Below are 19,691 nucleotides of genomic sequence, written 5' to 3'. Positions count from 1 at the left end.
CAATTTGCTGCAACAGAAATTTAAAATGAAATGTAATCAACAATTTTTTGCACTTGATAAAATATTATGGTATTTTTTCATTGTTTATCCTATTTTCTGCTGAACTGTCTTTTTGTTACCTTACAGACTATGTGTAGCAAGCTGTATAATTCATCTTTACCAGATAAACCACTTCTGCAAATGCTATTCAGTGGTTTGAATGTGTATACCGGTAAAGAGAAATGTTTGAATATCAGTGTAGATGCTTCACCAAAACTTGGTGAACTTGGCTGGGACTTTCAGGTATGAATTATTTTATATTTCCTGTTAAGTATTTTAAAAAATAAAAACAGATAAAAATGGCTAATACTCTTGTTTTGAAATGTATCTTTCACCACTGCTACAATGTTATATTATTAAACTATTACCAAGAACAACTTCATGTGTGCTTTTAAGGTAACACTCACTAAAATTTGAAATATACCAAACAATATTACATTTGTACATATATAAGAATCTCTCCCATTTCCTTTTCTAATACTATTTTTCTGATATTCTGCTGATGAGATCTGTTGTCATATAAAAATTTTTAATTTGGTATTTGAAAGCTCTGAACTTCTGTCCAGTATATCTGCCAGCCTCATTCCCCCTTCATTTACCTTTACTCTTTTGTCAATTGCTAATATCCTACATTTCTTTCCATCATTTGCATTTTCATATAAACTCCCGTCTCTACCGTCTCTCCCCAGATGAATATAAAAAATTTTGTCCCCCATTTTTCTGAGCTTTTAGCTGATTTTCATGAACAGATGTTTATGGAGTGGGGTATTAACAGAACTATCATGCAGCATATTTTATGGTTGTGAGCTTGAGAACAAGCATATGCTCATTTTCAAAAATCCACTGCTCAGCTATCAAAATACAAGGGCATAGGTGAGCTGAAATAAAACAGTTTTTAAAAACAGCTGAGTTTTTTGAATAAATTCAACACAGATTTCTTGGCATATCAGTTTTGGATGTAATATCCAGCTTTTGATGACTTTCTCTGTTGTCATCATCAGGAAGCCACGTGGTACTTCATTAGTTGCTCCAATTATATCATGGAGCTGTCAAGTAACGGAACTTCCATATGCTACCAGAGATTTGTCAATGTCTGTGATGGAGGAACATTGGTAGTGATGCTGATTTTGTTAGATGATGCATTAGAAACTTCCTGCCAGATTAAAACTGTGTGCCAGACTGAGACTTTGACTCAGGACCTTTGGCTTTTGCAGGTAAGTGCTCTACAACTGAGCTAGCAAGACCCACCCTCACAGCTTCAGTTCTGCAGTATGTCATCTCCTACCTTCTAAAATTCACAGAAGCTCTTCTGTGAACCTTGCAGAAGTAGCACTCCTGGAAGAAAGGATATTTCAAAGACATGCAGAGCACTTGCACACGAAATGCAAAGGTCCCGAGTTTGAGTCTTGGCCCAGCACACAGTTTTAATCTGTCAGGAAGTTTCATTTCAGTGCACACACTGCTGCAAAGTGAAAATTTCAGTCTGGAAACATTCTCCAGGCTGTGGCTAAGCCATGTCTCTGCAATATCCTTTCTTCCAGGAGTGCTAGTTCTGCAAGGTTTTCAGGAGGCTCCTGAGAAGTTTGGAATGTAGGAAATGAGGTACTGGCAGAACTGAAGCTTTGAGGGTGGGTCATGAGTCATGCTTGGGTAGGTCAGTCAGTAGAGCACTTGCCTGCAAATGGCAAAGGTCGCGAGTTCGAGTCTCAGTTAGGCACACCATTTTAATCTGCCAGGAAGTTTCATATCAGTGCACACTCTGCTGCAGAGTGAAAATTTCGTTCTGGAGATGATGCATACTTTAGGTTATTTCTCTGTAGCCTTTTGGGATGAAATGTCCACTTCCATACACCACTAAAGATATAGCTGCTGTCCTGGCTAATGTGTTTGTTACACATTCTGATCTCAGTGGCTTCTTTGATGACAGAATGTCAGTAGGTGGGTGCATGGGATAAACATAATCATATGTTTGTTATTGTGGCTGTCTTCAGCAATAGCAAATTTGTTGAAATTGTGATATTTAATGTGGTATCGGTGTTCTGTGCAGCATTCTGAAACTGCTTGTATTGGTTGACCAATGTAACTGCTTCTGCATTCACAAGGAATTTTAAAAATTCCAGGAACACTGCCTTTTACTGGTACAGCATCTCTTTAACTCTCATGGGTGGTGAGAAAATGGATTGAATATCTTATCTGCTGAGGACTCTGCCTTTTTTATTTGTTACAGCTCTTAAGAAAGTAATAAACATTTTAGGCTGATCATCTTGTGATGATTAAGTATTTCCATGTTTTCATTTCTTCGAGATGACTAAGATAATAGCTTGTTCACAGTAACAAAGACAGAGGGACTCTGTACTTTCAGGAGAAATAAAGATCACATTGTGCTGCCTGCTGACAAGTGAAATGTAATGTTCATCATTAATGACATAACATATCATGGTAGGCATCACTACTTTTGGCAGATACTGCATACAAAACTACAAAATTGTGATCCTACATTATCACTTAACACAAAAATGGTGAAAATACTGACAAATGCTGGCCTACTGGACAATGTGATAATCTGCAAACGTGATATCCTAGGCTCTAAGGCTGTATGGTTTGCCTGAAATCCACAAAGATGACATTCCCCTGTGACCTATCGATATTATTGTAGGTTTTCCCATGTATAGGCTAGTAAAATATCTTACCAAGTTACAAAACTCATCATATTAAAAACTCTTAAATGTTTGTAGACATAATTAAACAAATCATTACAAATCCAGACGAAACTATGGGCAGTTTGGATATGTTCTCTTTGCTCAAAAACATCCCTGTCCGAGATACATTAAAGCTATCAGCAGGCCACTTCTCTCTTGAGAGTAGCAAATTGTTTCACCATACTTTGACAACCACCTACTTTTTGTAAAGTTGTAAATTTTATGAAACAGCTGATTACATAGTCATTGTCTCTAGCAGTGGATAATTTCTTTATACAGAATCTCAAAGAGTGCATGTTAAATTCAGCTCCTCTTCATCCATCTTGTGTCTGTCATTATGTTTCCTTCACATTTGTGGTCTGGCTACATGGGATCAAGACTCTTCACCTCTTCATTAATCATATATACTGCATGCACACTAATTTCACAAGAAATAAGCATCACTACCAATGTTGTTCCATCATGGAAGTTCTGTGACTTTGTGATTTTCCATGATATAATTTGGCCAATTAAATAAAGTACCACATGGCCTACAGATAACTCTTGATGATTATGACAGAGAAAGTCATCAAAATCTTGAGATTACACACGAATCTGACATGGCAAGAAATCTGTGAAGCATTTATCCAAGAACATTGCCACAAAAAACTACATTCTCAAACTGAGTTAATTATTCAACAGCAATAATCAACACCCTGTTGAGCCTAAAACTTAATTCTTGGATTCAGTACACATTACACTGGCTGATACTGGGATCTGTGTCTGAAGATGTAACAAAATTCACTACTGACTTCCCACAACATTTAATCACAATCAACAATGAGATTAACATAACTTGGGATGTAACACTGTCAGTTAGATTATTTAGGAAAAAAACCCTCACTCTTTTTCAAAACACGATTTATTACTCATTAGCCTAAACACATTCATCTCACCAACATCAGACTTCTGAAAATTTTCCACAAAAACCAGTACTTTACCACTTGTGCATCAAACTGTGTGTGCATACTCAACATCTCTGGTGTCAGATAAATGTACAGAACATAAAGGGATCAGGACTTGGGAGAGGGCTTCCAGAATGGCTATTTCAAATAATAAGAAAAGGATTTGCGATAAAGAAAACATACATTCCACAGTAGGGTTACACAAGGCACACCCTGAGGAGAAAATTTCAGGTTGAAGACCAGTCTAGCATATCTGAACCAAAATACAATCAAATAGGAAGAGGGAGAGGTGGCAGCAGTTCATTTCGATTTCTGCTGGTCACAGAGTGCAGAGCCACAGACTCTGTCTCCCGAGAGAGGCATCTGGCCTGTTTGAAAGCTGGTTACTAAGAGTTCCACAGTTGTGTTCTGCTCTCGAAGACTGCCCAACAACCACATCCATGACTCCTCCTCAATCTTCCCATCGGCTAGGTGGTAATGTGGATATGCAGTGAATCCACCAGAGGGCTGAAAGGATGGTGTGATACTATCTTTGGCAACTGACAGGAAATGTGGTGTGATACCAGTTCTACAGTTTTTGGCATGTGGGCATTGTAGAGACTGACATTGGGAGTATGTTTGAAAGCCTCAAAGGAAAATGTCAGTCTGAAATTAAAAGAAAAATAAAGTAACCACAAAAATTTTGTTGTTCCTAGTTGTTGGAAATGTCATGGTAGATGTCCAAAAATCTCATTTCACAATGAAATTGCTAATGTTTCAGAACTTTTCAGTCTAAAAGGTGATTATAATTAAAGTTCCAGTTTCAAAATGCTGTTAAAAATAACCACTACTCAGAATGATATTCAGTTTGCGTGGAATATTATTGAAGGGGGAACAGTATGGAAAAAAATTAATGAAAATTGTACCACTAGGTGGTGCTGTAAGCAGAAGAATATGCAAAACAAAAGTCACAGGGTACATGGCTAATCCTCAGTTGGCATCTGAGATGCTCGGCATGATTGTATCAGTGCAGATGTGCTGCTGGTAAAGCTCTTTTACAGGAATGGTGACCATGCACCGGTAGTTCTGAAATGGTGACTGTGCACCAGTAGCTCTACAAAAGTTCTGGACACTCGAGAATATGAAGAGAGGCACTGGTCCGATGTCTGACAAGGGTCTGAAGAAAATGATTAAGAAATTCAAAATGCAATGTGGCAGAGGGAGGAAAACAACTTATCCGCTGTCTGTAGATGTGGTCACAGCATTTCAGGAGGTGTCGAGCAGTAGTGTGCAAACTTGCAGTGCGTGGGGAATTGGCTCAACTATGGAGATGCCTTTGAGCATGGTGCATAAAATTCTAAAAAACATACTGCATTACAATCCATACAAAATTTCCCTTGTTCAGCAGTTGCTTCATGCTGACCTGCTAGTAAGACAAACATTTGCTCTAAACTTTCTGGCTCACATGGAAGTGGACAATGAATGGCCATGGAACATTTTGTTGACAGACCAAGCCCATTTTCTTTTCCAAAGAGATGTCAGTACACACAATTGCAGAATATGGGCAACAGAAAATCTGCTCACACAGCTTCATTTTGCAAAGGTAACTGTGTGGTGCAGATTGATGGCATCGTTTATCATAGAGCCATATTTTTTTGAGATGTGTCTTGCAGGTCCTGTTACCAGCTGGTACTATTAACCATCGACATGATTCTAGGTGCACATTAAACAGAATAAGACATTGTTGTTTAAGAGGAGATCAAGTGTAAATCCTCAAAACTAGAACAGCTATTAGTTGAGGTGGAATAATTAACACAGTAAAATTGACGTTGTTGACTGGAATACTCTCTTTCAAATTCTGAAGGTGGCAGGGGTCACATACAGGGAGTGAAAAGCTATTTGCAATTTGTACAGAAACCATATGGCAGTTATAAGAGTCGAGGGCATGGAAGGGAAGCAGTGGTTGGGAAGGGAGTGAGACAGGGTTGTAGCCTCTCCCCGATGTTATTCGATCTGTATATTGACCAAACAGTAAAGGAAACAAAAGAAAAATTCAGAGTAGGAATTAAAATCCACCGAAAAGAAATAAAAACTTTGAGGTTTGCCGATAACATCATAATTCTGTCAGAGACAGCAAAGTATCAGGAAGAGCAGTTCAATGGAATGAACAGTGTCTTGAATGGAGGATATAAGATGAACATCAACAAAAGCAAAACGAGGATAATGGAATGTAGTCGAATTAAATCAGGTGATGCTGAGGGAATTAGATTAGGAAATGAGACACTTACAGTAGTAGATGAGTTTTGCTACCTGGGGAGCAAATAACTGATGATTGTTGAAGTAGAGAGGATATAAAATGTAGACTGGCAATGGCAAGGAAAGCGTTTCTGAAAAAAGAAATTTGGTAACATCGAGTATAGATTTAAGTGTCAGGAAGTCGTTTCTGAAAGTATTTGCATGGAGTGTAGCCATGTATGGAATTGAAACATGGATGATAAACAGTTTAGACAAGAAGAGAATAGAAGCTTTCGAAATGTGGTGCTACAGAAGAATGCTGAAGATCAGATGGGTAGATCACATAAGAAATGAGGAGGTTCTGAATAGAATTGGGGAGAAGAGAAATTTGTGGCACAACTTGACTAGAAGAAGGGATTGGTTGGTAGGACATGTTCTGAGATATCAAGGGATCACCAATTTAGTATTGAAGGGCAGTGTGGAGGGTAAAAATCATAGAGGGATACCAAGAGATGAATACACTAAGCAGATTAAGAAGGATGTAGGTTGCGGTAGGTACTGAGAGATGAAGAAGCTTGCACAGGATAGAGTAGCATGGAGAGCTGCATCAAACCAGTCTCTGGACTGAAGACCACAACAACAACAACAACAAAATTTCATCTTTACACTTGTGACTCAACAGGCAAAACAAATAGTATGAAAGCCTCAATTTGAAACAGCAGATGATGGAAATAAGGTGACGTATTGTATCTCTGTTTTAAGTTCTGTATTTTGGATCAACAATACCTATTTCGCATCAGTTTGAAATGCAAATAATAGAAACAGAGTGCACAAATTTTAAATTTTATATGGTGCCTTTGCACTCATGTGTGTTGAATTTCACAGACCAAGATTCAAAAGATAAGATGCTAGCTATCTATTTTAGAATCCGTCATCTGCATAGAAAATGCAACAGGTTTGTTCGAGATGACAAAAATTTTATAACGAAAGAACCAAGGTGCACAGATAGTATTTTAACTTAGACTTCCAATAAATTTACACTAATTAGAGCAGCAGGAACAGAGTGCGGATTAGTTTTAATGAACACCAGGCAGGAAAATTTTATAGAAAAATGCTGAAGGGAAACAGTCAGTTCAGCGGATATACGACTTAAAAATGCACTATTATTTTAACTCATGACTGATGCCTTGAAAGAAAAGAATATAAATAAATGAATCTAACATAAGATAAACTTAGCTCATCTGCAGATCAGTGCAACATTAGTTACAAAGAATAACATGAAATTTTAAAGTACAATAGTCCACTGAAAAATAAAAGCAAACAGAATAAGGAAGGAAAATTGTAACACATAGTACCGTAGAAGTACTTGGGTAGCAATGCAGACTTGATACATTCTTCCATTTCCCAAAATAGTCAAAGAATTATTTCCCTGTGGAGTTAAACTTTCAGTATTGACTAAGAAGCCACCTCTAGAAAAAGACAGAGTCTTCTGTTCATTCTCAGTGTTCACAGTACAAGGTAAAACAAATAAAGCAACAGTTATCGCTGCACAGAAATCAACTTCTAAAAGATTTCTCCTCATTAGCAGTGCAGACTGGAATTCTACACAACTGTATGATGTGACTGCTTAATAGAACAAAATGGCAAACTCCTCCCAAACAGGCCATGAAGGCCCAACAGTACCGACCAGCCACCGTGTCATCCTCATCCCATATGCATCACTGGATGCGAATATGGAGGGGCATGTGGTCATCACACCACTCTCCTGGCCCTATGTCAGTTTCTGAGACCAGAGCAAACTACTTCTCAATCAAGTAGCTCCTCAGTTTTGCCTCACAAGGGCTGAGTGCACCCTGCTTGCCAACAGCACTTGGCAGACCAGATGGTCACCCATCCAAGCTAGTCCAGCCTGACAGCGCTTAACTTCAGTGATCTGACAGGTACCAGTGTTACCACTGTGGCAAGGCCATTGGCAAAATGGCAAAGACCTATACAATAAGTGACAGGGGGGGGGGGTTACCTTTTCACATCTAAAAACACTTATGAATTGATCCTTCATTCCAAAAAGATTATTAATGTTTATAAACATTTAAAATCTAAAAATATAAGAACAGACTATGTAAGTTCACTGATCTGTATGGGTTCTTAAAGCTGGTTTCTCAACACTGTCAGCTACTAACTGGGTATTGCACAGAAAGTTAACATTCAAAGCATTTCTATTCATTAGCATGAAACACCAAAAGTGATCCAACTGAATCAAGAGGAGCTGAGTACAAGTTGGAGATTTCAATATGTAATCAGCATTTATATTTACAAAGTGGGTAGTTGCGTTAGTTAACATCAAAAGTAAATTCATTTTGTCAGTTCTGGGGAATCACTAACACAGAGCTAACAAGTGACTTGGTAGATCTTTGCTGTCCTCTGTGGTAAAAGTGGAAAATAATTCACTTAATAATATTCAATACAAGTGCACTTACATGTCTCACAGACTATATAATCACGTGTCATCTTAACATATGGTAGTAGAGGTATTCTTCTCAGCTAAGGCCATGTTCCAACTAAACATATCTTTCTCTATAACATTAGAACTGCTTGTTGCTTCAGGATATCGACATTTGACCCTGACGTGACTCAGGTAGCAATCAGCGCAATTTGACTTTTATACATTTCGGATGGTACCCTGACTTGTCACCTGGCAACTTCAACTTTTACCTACATCAAGATCAGTATACATCATGTTTTGGTTGGCAGGAGAGCCAACACCGTGTTACTAGAGGAAGCCGAAAGGCAAGCGTTTTAGCTCACGCGGGCTGGAGTGAGGTCTGGAACAGGACAAGGAAATTAGAATTTAGAAAAAACGGACGTAGCTGGTGGAATACTTAACTTTAATCCATTAATGGTGAACGTCGCTCTTGACGGTACGTGATTCAGTATCAATAGTAACTGGCAATGGCGCCTTGCTAGATTGTTGCAAATGACGTAGCTGAAGGCTATGTTAACTATCATCTCGGCAAATGAGAGCGTATTTTGTCAGTGAACCATCACTAGCAAAGTCGGTTGAACAACTGGGGCGAGTGCTAGGAAGTCTCTCTAGACCTGCCGTGTGGCGGCGCTCGGCCTGCAATCACTAATAGTGACGACACGTGGGTCCGACGTATACTAACGGACTGCGCCCAATTTAAAGGCTACCACCTAGCAAGTGTGGTGTCTGGCGGTGACACCACATTCCTCCCCCGCAAATCGGCGTATGGTTGTGGTATAAGGCTTCCACCCGCCGTGGGGAGGACCCCATGTTGATGTATGCGACGAGGTGGGGAGCCTAACAACAGGCGAGGCTGTGCCACCCACATCCTGCCATTCGGACCGTGGGGAGCTAGGAAACGCCTGAAAACCTGCTCCAGGGTGCACGCCAACATGCGGTGTATGCGCCCGCAGAGAGACAGGAGAGGCCGAAGGGTCGACCTCCATCGGGCCGGGGCACCAGACGGGCGAAGACGACATACGGTCCGGAGCGGGCAAGAGTTCCATGTCGGAGGACAACTGGTCACGGGAAGCGATCGGCGGCACGTGACCCAGGGAGGCGCCCGGCGGTTGCAGCGTGGGCATCGCCGGTGGGAGAACAGGCGGCGGCGGTGGGGGCAGCGGCGGCGGCGCGTCGCCATGGGGCAAAATGGAAGGCAGCATCGGTAACACCTGGGGCCGAGGCAAGCCAGTAGATGGGTCCCCAGGGCGCTGACCAGACGGCACCATCGCTGAAAGCAGACGAGGAGCAGCAGATCCCGTGCGACGACAGAGGTGCAGCTGATTGAGATACCGACGCACCTCACCAGAGGCCCCCAAAACCAGATACATAGCGTGGCTGAGGCAGCGAAGAATGCGCCCTTCGAGCCAACGCCGTGAACCTCGATAGTGGCGGTAGTAGACAACGTCGCCTGGGGCAAAAGCATGTGTCTGCCGCTGCACAGGAACCTAATCCGGCAGATGTAGCAAAGACATCAATGTTCGATGAGGACAACCGTGGAGCAACTCAGCCGGCGAGCGACCATCTCGGGGCTGAGAGCAATACGAGGACAAAAAGAGCAGTAACGCGTCCTCCCGAGAATGCGACTCTTTCAACTTCAACATCTGTGACTTGAAAGTCCTGACGAATCGTTCAGTGGCACCGTTTGACTGTGGCGAAAACGGCGAGGACGTCAGATGTTGAATACCATTGGCCTTGCCGAATGACTGAAATTCTGTGGACATGAATTTGTGGAAGACCTTCAATGCAAAAGACAGCAGATAACGCTTGGATGGTGGCAGATGACGTCCTGGAAGACATCCGGACAACAAAAGGAAAATTACTGAATGAATCTACCACAACCAACCATCGAGCATTCCAGAATGGACCAGCAAAATCAATGTGTAAGCGTTGCCAAGGGGAAGTGGCTTTTGGCCATGCAAAGAATGTCCGCGGTGGTGCTGATTGTTGTTCGGCACACACCATGCAAGAAGAGCACATATTCGTAATCGTGGCATCAATTCCGAACCAAGTACAGTGCTGACGAGCAAGTTGTTTCGTTCTCACTATACCCCAATGTCCTTGGTGGAGAAGCTGTAAGACAGAGGACTGTAACGAACGTGGGACCACGACCCTGGACTGATCATTATCTGAACGCAACAGCAAAACACCACGTCGTACAAAAAGTCTCTCCTGGTGAGCAAAAAATCAGCGAACCAACGGATCCCCGATCCGTGACTTTGACAAGGGCCATTGTGTAGCAACAAAACGCAGAACAGTAGCAAGGACAGGGTCAGCAGCTGTGGCTGTAGCTACACGACGAAAATCAATCAGAAATGATTCGACCACGTCATCGGTTTCCGAATCAATGAACATGCAAGCAAGTTCGGAGGAATCGAATGCTCTAGCCTCAGCAACAGGCAAACGGGAAGATGCATCGGCGTTTACGTGCTTAGCAGTGGACCGATACAAGATATCGTAGTGGTACTGTGAGAGGAAAATAGACCAGCGAATGAATTTCTGCGCTGTACTTGGAGGTACAGGCTGGTTCGGATGAAAAAGCGATGTCAAAGGTTTGTGGTCTGTGATTATGGTAAAGTGACGACCATACAAGAAATCATGAAACTTTGTAACACCAAATATGAGAGCCAATGCTTCTTTCTCGATCTGTGAATAATTTCTTTGTGCAGACGAGAGTAATTTGGACGCAAAGGCAATAGGGCGATCATGCGATCCATCTTTGTGCGCAAGCACAGCACCGATCCCGAAATCTGATGCATCCACCATCAACAAAAGGGGCTTCTGGGGATCGAACGGTGTAAGGCAAGTATTGGAAAGCAACGCCGATTTCAACTGGCGAAAGGCGCGTTTGCATGCCGTCGTCCAGACAAACGGAACACCTTTACGGCGTAAGTGATGAAGCGGAGCTGAAATGGAAGAGGCATGTGGAACATATCGGTGATAATAGTAGATTTTTCCCAGCACACTCTGTAGCTGCTTCAAATTCTGCAGCGAAGGCAAGTCTTGTATGGCACGGAGGTGCTCGGGACTGGGATGTATGCCTTGAGCATTGAAGTACATGTCCCAGGTAGGGCAAGTCACGAGCAAAAAACACACATTTGTCCTTCCGCAAGTGAAGACCATTTTGTCGCAAGACCTGAAATAATGTTCTGAGATTGGCGAAATGTTCTTCTGCTGTCTTTCCGGAGATCACAATATCGTCCAGATAGTTTGCTGCAGTAGGGAACGACGCACAAACAGTTTGTAGATATTGCTGAAACAATGCAGGGGCGGATGCACACCCGAATGGCAGTCGTTTGAATTGATACAAACCAAGATGCGTGTTAACCACCAAAACGCGCTGGGATTCTTCGTCCACCGGTATTTGCAAGTATGCATCTGCTAGGTCCAACTTCGAAAAATATTTACCCGGGCACAGTTTGTCAAAAAGATCTTCCGGGCAGGGTAAAGGAAAAGTTGCAGGCACTAGTTGTGGATTCACTGTTGCCTTGAAGTCCACACAAAGTCTCAATTTTCCGGAAGGTTTTGGCAAAATTACTAAGGGTGATGCCCAGAGAGAAGCCTGCACACGTACAATTACACCTTGTGATTCCAAATCGTGTAATGTTTTTGCGACCTCATCACGCAATGCGTGGGGAACATTGCGCGCTCTGAAAAATTTCGGTTGCGCATTTACGTTCATTTCCAAATGTGCTTTATAGTTCTTAGCGCAACCAAGGCCCGGTGCAAAAATGTCTGCAAATTCTTCACATAGACGAGAAACACTGTCTGAAGGCACAGTCTGGTTCACTGATAGGACCTGATTTACTATAGACAAGTTAAACAACTGAAATAAATCGAAATCAAACAAGTTCACTGCAGAAGAAGAACGAAGGACGTAAAATGACACAAGTTTTGTTTGTTCTTTGTATGTTGCAAGAAGGCTGCACTGTCCTAATACAGGGATATCTTGACCTGAATAACTAGTTAACTTAACATTTGCAGCATGCAACGGAGGTGTGCCCAGCTGTTTGTACGTGTCTTGATTGATCAGTGAAACTGCAGCTCCAGTATCGAGCTGGAATGGTATCACTTTGCCGTTAATGTCCAAGTCTACAAAAAGTTTATTGTCCTGCTGACAAGAGCGACTGTCTCGTGCAATGTGAACTGTCACTGGCACATAATCACTTGCGACTTGACGGGATTTCCGGCGATGTCGACGCACACTATTTGTGGGACGAACACAGTCACTGTTAGAGAGAGTGGCACTGGGCGGAGTGGAATGAACTACATGAATTTCCATGGGCAAAGTTTCACGAGCCTGAGTATCCTTGGTTCGAATTCGGTGCAAAGGAAAGGTTGTGAGTGTCCGATCTGAGCTTTTTCTGGCAAACACTCTGAACATGTCCTTTTTTGTTACAGAAAAAGCAAATAGCTTGGCGTGACGGGCAATTCTCACGCGAATGTCTAGTAGCGCACCGTGGGCATGATTTTAGCACTGCATTGGCTTGCCTGCACGACACGTGTGGCTGAGAGCCTGGCGGCAGCGGCGCGGTCAGGCGCGAGGGCTGTTTACTGCTCCATGCAGCTCGCCCGGCGGGCCGGCTAACCTGACACATGGCTGGTCAAGTTTCAAATGATGCCTGAGCAAAGTCAAGTGTGTCCTGCCGATCCAATATGTCCATCACCTGTTGAAGGGAGGGATTGACTTGTTTCAAAATCTGTTTCCTTGTACGAACATCAGAAACATTCTGTGCAATTGCATCACGTACCATAGTATCTGTATAAGGGAGTCCACATTGACACTCAAAAGCACAATCCCTAGTAAGGCCTTGCAAGGTTGCAACCCACTCCCGATTAGATTGACCTGCCGTACGTTTTGTATGAAAGAAGGTATACCTTTTCGCAACTACATTGACTGATTCTTTGAAATATGCATCTAATGCAGACAAAATTTCGTCGTAGGACAGAGTTGCTACGTCGCGTCGGGGAAATAATTTGACTATCACACGGTACGTTTGTACGCCGACCAAAGACAACAAAAATGGCTGCCGCTCGTTACCTTGAATTCTGTAGGCGGCAAGATGGAATCCAAATTGGCGTGACCACTCCCTCCAGCTTTCCAGTGCAGCATCAAAAGGTCGAAAAGTTGGTGCAACAGGGTGTTGTGGCTGCGTTAGCGGTGGAGCGGTGGCTGCCGCATCATTTTGCATTGCCCGTTGACCCTGGACAAGCTGTCCAAGGGCATCCAGTAAGGCCTGCGTCTGCTGATTCTGTAAGCGATAAAATTCGGACAGTACATCTGGAGATTGTGGCGAAGCCATTACACAAATAAATCAGGGCAATATCGATAAGAAGGCTGTTGTGCCTCGTCGCCAATGTTTTGGTTGGCAGGAGAGCCAACACCGTGTTACTAGAGGAAGCCAAAAGGCACACGTTTTAGCTCACGCAGGCTGGCGTGAGGTCTGGAACAGGACAAGGAAATTAGAATTTAGAAAAAATGGATGTAGCTGGTGGAATACTTAGCTTTAATCCATTAATGGTGAACGTCGCTCTTGATGGTACATGATTCAGTATCAATAGTAACTGGTAATGGCGCCTTGCTAGGTTGTAGCAAATTACGTAGCTGAAGGCTATGCTAACTATCGTCTCGGCAAATGAGAGCGTATTTTGTCAGTGAACCATCGCTAGCAAAGTCGGTTGAACAACTGGGGCGAGTGCTAGGAAGTCTCTCTAGACCTGCCGTGTGGCGGCGCTCGGTCTGCAATCACTGATAGTGACGACACATGGGTCCGACATATACTAACGGACCGCGGCCGATTTAAAGGCTACCACCTAGGAAGTGTGGTGTCTGGTGGTGACACCACACATCACATATTAACCTTTCATAAGAAATGTTATAGCAACCATTGTGTTCACCCATTACAAACAAAACCATCACCTTTTCTCAATGACATGTGGACAGGTATGCTGAATGTTAAGATGCAGAAGGAAAGACCATCACAACAGGAACCTGTATCTTAAATCATGTACTTGTAGTACTCTACTCAATACAAGGGCACTTCATCCTTATGATGTGTATTGAATTAATCAGTTTACAGTCAACTACCAATTGAGAAGAAAAAGTACAGACAGAAAAGGAATACAGCCTGGGGAGAGCAAATGTAGTGAGATGCAGAAAGAAGAGAAAGGGAAGATGGAGAAAGTTTAATACTGTCATCTTACAAGGTCGACATTATAAAGCTTTCTAACGTTCTCTATGGCAGTAGATCCTAATTACCTTTTAGTGGCTGTGTACACATATGTAGGCCTAAAGTCATGTAATCCCATTATCAGTCTGATAGACACAGTGGAGATAGAAAAACTTAATCATATGTGGATTTTCTTCCAAAACCTAAACAAGAGATTCACATCTGTCTACTCTGAAACAAAAACACACTCCTGCCAATGTTTAAAGCTTCAGCCACTCGCTGTCAAACCATTACTGATGTTTCTGATTCTCTGCTAGAAGTGGTTCAGTGGGAAAAGAAGGGTAAAACCCTGTAGAACCTCACATCAAAAGGAACATTCTTCCATCAAAGACAGTGGAACGGAGTTAAGTCAGTTTACCCAGCACGGTGTTGAGTTCATTAATGTTACTAGGAGCTTGGACGTCCTGTTTGACAGTGAAGTGTGACTGCAAAGGTTGGATCCCCTGATTTTTAACCATATGTTCTAAGTATTCAGTATGGAAGAAGGAGAACTTGACTTTATTACACTTTAATCCAGCATCTGAGAGCACTTGACACAATTTCCTGAGATCGGAAAGATGTTCATCAGGAGTACAACCCAAAACAACTATGTCATCCAAATATTTTGAACAAGAAAGAACTACAGTAGTCAACTGTGATGAATAACATTGAAAAATTGCAGGTGCATATGCACTGCTGAAGGGCACCCTCAAAAACTTAAATAACACCATATGGGTATAGGTCACAAAAACTTGTGACTGTTCATCCAAGGTAAGCTGCAAAATAAGCATTGTGAATATCAATTTAGTAACAGAAGCAACGTGTTTCAGGTTTATCCATAAGCTCCTCAGGCTGTTGCAAAGGAAAAGGGTCAGTCACAGTCTGTGGATTTATTGTTGCCTTTAAATCTGCACATAAACAATCTGCCTGAAGGTTCCTTTATTATCACCAATGGTGATGTCCACTGACTAGCTGCAACAGGGGAAATCATACCATTGTCCTTCAAAGATATGAGTTCTTGTGTCACCTGATCTCTGATAGCATGAGAGACTGGCTGTGCATAGCAAAACTGTGGTTGCGCATTGTTTTTCATGGTAATGTGAGCCTCATAATTATTATCTTTGCTTAGGCCATCTTGAAAAAGTCACTAAATTCATCACAAAGTTGAGCTACCTTGTCTGTAGACCAGAAGAGTTCACAGAGGGAACATTATCTTGAATGTGCAAACCAAACAAATCAAATGAATCCATACTACAAATATTTTTACTGTCACATGAGCACAACATTGTGAATGAAACTGTTTTTGAAATGTCACAAAAAGTGGCAGGTAAGCTGCAAATACCTAGCACAGGAATGTCATTCCCACAATAACCGGAAAGAGATGCCTGTGATTGATGTAGAGTAGGCTTGCCTAACAGTTCATAAGTGCTATTGTTCAACAAGGTCATTGACATACATGTGTCCAACTGCATACATGTTTTGCCACTGGCAATCTGCGAGAGTGACAAACAGCATATTTGCCTGACACTGAACACAAAAAGTGTGTGAGGAATTCACTGTTGCACTTGATTTCAACTGTGTAACACTGGAGTACGAAAAAATTATATTGACATTCATCCATTGACTGAAACTTGTGAGAAAATGTGAAGTGAATGTTGCACTTGCAATTTTGCAGACAGCTTGAAGGTGACTTCACTTGCCACAGTGATATTGCTTAGCATCATGGCAAGGACAAAAAAATGGCTCTGAGTACTATGGGACTTAACATCTGAGGTCATCAGTCCCCTAGAACTTAGAACTAATTAAACGTAACTAACCTAAGGACATCACACACATCCATGCCCGAGGCAGGATTCGAACCTGCGACCGTAGCGGTCGCGCGGTTCCAGACTGAAGCGCCTAGAACCACTTGGCCACCCCGGCTGGCCTGGCAAGGACATGCCTGCTGCTTGTGAGCCATAAAACAATGAGGACAAGATTTAACACTACTAGTTTTCTGCATAGCACACTAAGTCTGTTTACATTTCTGCCCTTCCTGAGACTTGGCATGCTGCAGTGCATGAGCTACAGTCACCACCTGTTTATTACGACTACTACTCGGTAGTGCATGAGTAGGAGTGAAATCAAAGTCTACTATTGCACTGTCATATGAATCCTGATGCTCCACTAGTTCCAAAATCTGTTGCAAACTAGGTTCATGATTCTTGAAAAGTCATGACTTGTAAGCCCTTATAAGTCTGCTACCCACTGCTTATAGGTGTGATTATGTTGTCTCCTCACCTGAAAAAATTGGTAACATTAATCTGCTCATCATAGTACTTGTCTAGAGTGGCAATTTGTTTGTCATAAGGAAAATATTCAGCGCAAATGGTAGGGAAGAGTTTGCAGGCAAGCTGGTAGACAGACACTCTGACTGTCGCAAGAAAATGAGATTTCTTGTCCCTACCTTCAATATGACGTGCCTTCAAGAGGTTGTTGAACTGTGCACAGTACTAAGATCATTCCAGTACTGAGGAATAGGTGAATGCTTAGACAGTATGCAGAAATGATTAGAAGCACACATGATCTGAATGGTACTATAACTTTACTTTACTTGAACAGCAAGTCTAAGAGATGGTCTGTTGATCAGAGCCTAATCCTCATAAACAATCCCAATACAGAAACCCTGCTATAAACTGTTGAGGCTTCAGCTGACTCTGCTTTTAGACTGGTAGTCAACTGGGCTGGCCTTGTTGTGGTGTCTTCTTATTCTGGACTGGTGGTGGTTCTACATGCACATATAGGTGGAGGTGTGGCTTCAAGGTGGCTGTGGATTAGTGAGGGCATCATGCAGTTTACTACCAACCTTGGGATGTGTTGTGACTGGTGTGGTATTGATACTGTATGACACCACAATTCCAGCTCTGTGATTCTGGGCTCAAAGGAACTGTAGAGACTGGTGCTCTAGGAGTGTGTTTGAAAGTATTAATGGAAAATGACAGTTCGAAGTAAAAAAAAAAATTGCGACCAGTTCCCTAAAGTATTCTTCAACTACCTGGCATTCTGTACATGAGAGATCATTTAGATCACAGGTTGGTACAATCAATATCAGCTCCCTTACAGCATTATGTCAGTTTTCAAAGTTTGTAATTTCAGTTTTTAATGAGTCTCATGAATCTTAATCATTTTGTTTTTTTACAGTATATTTGTTTGTTACTTTATCTGATTTTTCTTTAGATTTGTTTTTATTATACTGCTATTCAGATTTTTTCTTATACATTAAAAAATCTAAGCATACACTTGATTTTCTCCATTTGTTTATCAACATGAACCATGCTTCTGTTCAGCAACTGCAACAGGCAATACATTTTTCTCATTCTTTGGCACACTACCAAACCTAGTTGGAGGACCATGCTTTGAAGTTCATAGGCTATCTCATCTACTTCAGTTTTGCCACATATTACCCCAGTTGTGCATGTCAAATTATGCATTCTCTTCTTTTTCTCTTGCTATTAATTAGCTCTCAAAATGGATTAATTATTTGGATAATCATTTCCATTCTATACTGAGCTTTTTCTTTAACACATCATGTTCTCATATTTCATTGAGCTCTATATTTTGATACTGACTATTGCATTTTTCTTTCCAAGTGTTGTCCTATTATTCCACCTGTGACATTCCACACTATCACATTTTGCTGTCTTGTAAGAAACAGTTAATCGGAAGCTCTGAACTTCATATTTTCAAATTTGAAATTTCTAATCTTTCATTGAGTTCTTTAATTAATTTGTCATACATGTTACTGTTGTGACAACAATAAAAATGCCTTCCGTGTGTTTCTTTAGCAAGTAAATGCAACCTGTTCAGTCTGTGTTTCTCTTCCTCAGGCATGTACAGAAATGGTGATGCCAATGTGTTCCAATGGAGTTACAGATATGTTTGACAAAGTGAAGTGGAATTTCACATCATTTTCACAGTCTTGCTACAAGAAGTGGAAAGTATATCCCCAAGCAGACTTAGCTATAAAAACATATGGTGGAAAGGATATATCCACAGCATCAAACATTGTGTTCAGGTAGCCTTATAATGTATTTCATATCTAAAATACTTCTATGTCAATGTCTTTTAAACATTTCGAGCATGTCTGGAAATTTATATCATATCCTTCTGCTTATACTGATCAAAATTTATTTAGGTAACTGAGTATTAATAGATTTTTATAGTAGTATTTGACCAAGTAGTATTTGTTAAAATTTGTTAATAAAAATTTTTTCTGTGGAAAACAGCAATGGTCTCTTGGATCCATGGTCAAGTGGTGGTGTTCTGAAAAATGTCTCAGAGACTGCAGTGGCAGTTCTTATTCCAGAAGGTGCTCATCATCTTGACTTGAGGGAATCCAATGAAGCAGATCCTTCCTCTGTGAAGTGGGCTCGACGGTTTCATCAACGCTCAATTAGTTCATGGATAACTCAACATTATAAGAGTTGAAAACCACTTTGTACTTCTGTTTTGTGTGTTAATCCTGAAAATTAAAGTGATTTACACGCACATTAATTCCATTATGTGTCATCGTTACTCATTGTACACTGATCGTTGCTGTAGTGGACTTTGTAATCGATGACTTAAAACATCTTAATTAGTTATATCTAAATGATACTATAGATTATATAAAATTAAGACAAAATATTATATCTACTGCAAGTAAGAAATGACAGTGTAACAATTAACAGTATCAGTAAGTTTTCCAATCTCTTCCTTAAGAAACAACTTTTTATTTATCATAACATCATTCACAACTTTTGTTTTTACATGAATGTAATATTTGTTTGAAAATTTGGTAAATTCATAAAGTCTTTTTTTTAGTTTATTGTTAATAAATCCTTTTCTAAATGGCAATCAATTTGCCCCACACTTTTTTGATGGTGATCAACAACAGTGCCATAAATGAGATTGCTAACACATGCCAGTGCAATGGAACTTGGTGATTCCAATTCTGGTAATGTTAGAAACTTTCATCACCACTATTTGGCTGGCAAAGGGAGAAGAGATGATAGAGTACAGTTCTTGATCACCAGGTACTGTACTT

At 41.2% G+C, this 19,691-nt stretch overlaps 1 protein-coding gene across 1 annotated transcript in view; it reads left to right on the top strand.

Annotated features, from left to right (window-relative positions):
• The window catches only part of LOC124555403 (lysosomal Pro-X carboxypeptidase), a 61,285-nt gene extending 42,126 nt beyond the window's left edge, over positions 1 to 19,159 (top strand). Inside the window, exons 7-9 of the mRNA XM_047129298.1 lie at positions 127 to 282; positions 18,493 to 18,680; positions 18,892 to 19,159. Of these exons, the coding sequence (XP_046985254.1) occupies positions 127 to 282; positions 18,493 to 18,680; positions 18,892 to 19,093 (546 nt within the window). The 3' untranslated portion in view covers positions 19,094 to 19,159. The remainder of the gene's footprint in view (positions 1 to 126; positions 283 to 18,492; positions 18,681 to 18,891) is intronic.
• Positions 19,160 to 19,691: the final 532 nt, after the last annotated feature.

This window comes from Schistocerca americana, chromosome X (genome assembly GCF_021461395.2).
Source record: "Schistocerca americana isolate TAMUIC-IGC-003095 chromosome X, iqSchAmer2.1, whole genome shotgun sequence".
Classification (NCBI taxonomy): Eukaryota; Metazoa; Arthropoda; class Insecta; order Orthoptera; family Acrididae; genus Schistocerca; species Schistocerca americana.
This window is presented reverse-complemented; position numbering and strand designations above follow the sequence as displayed.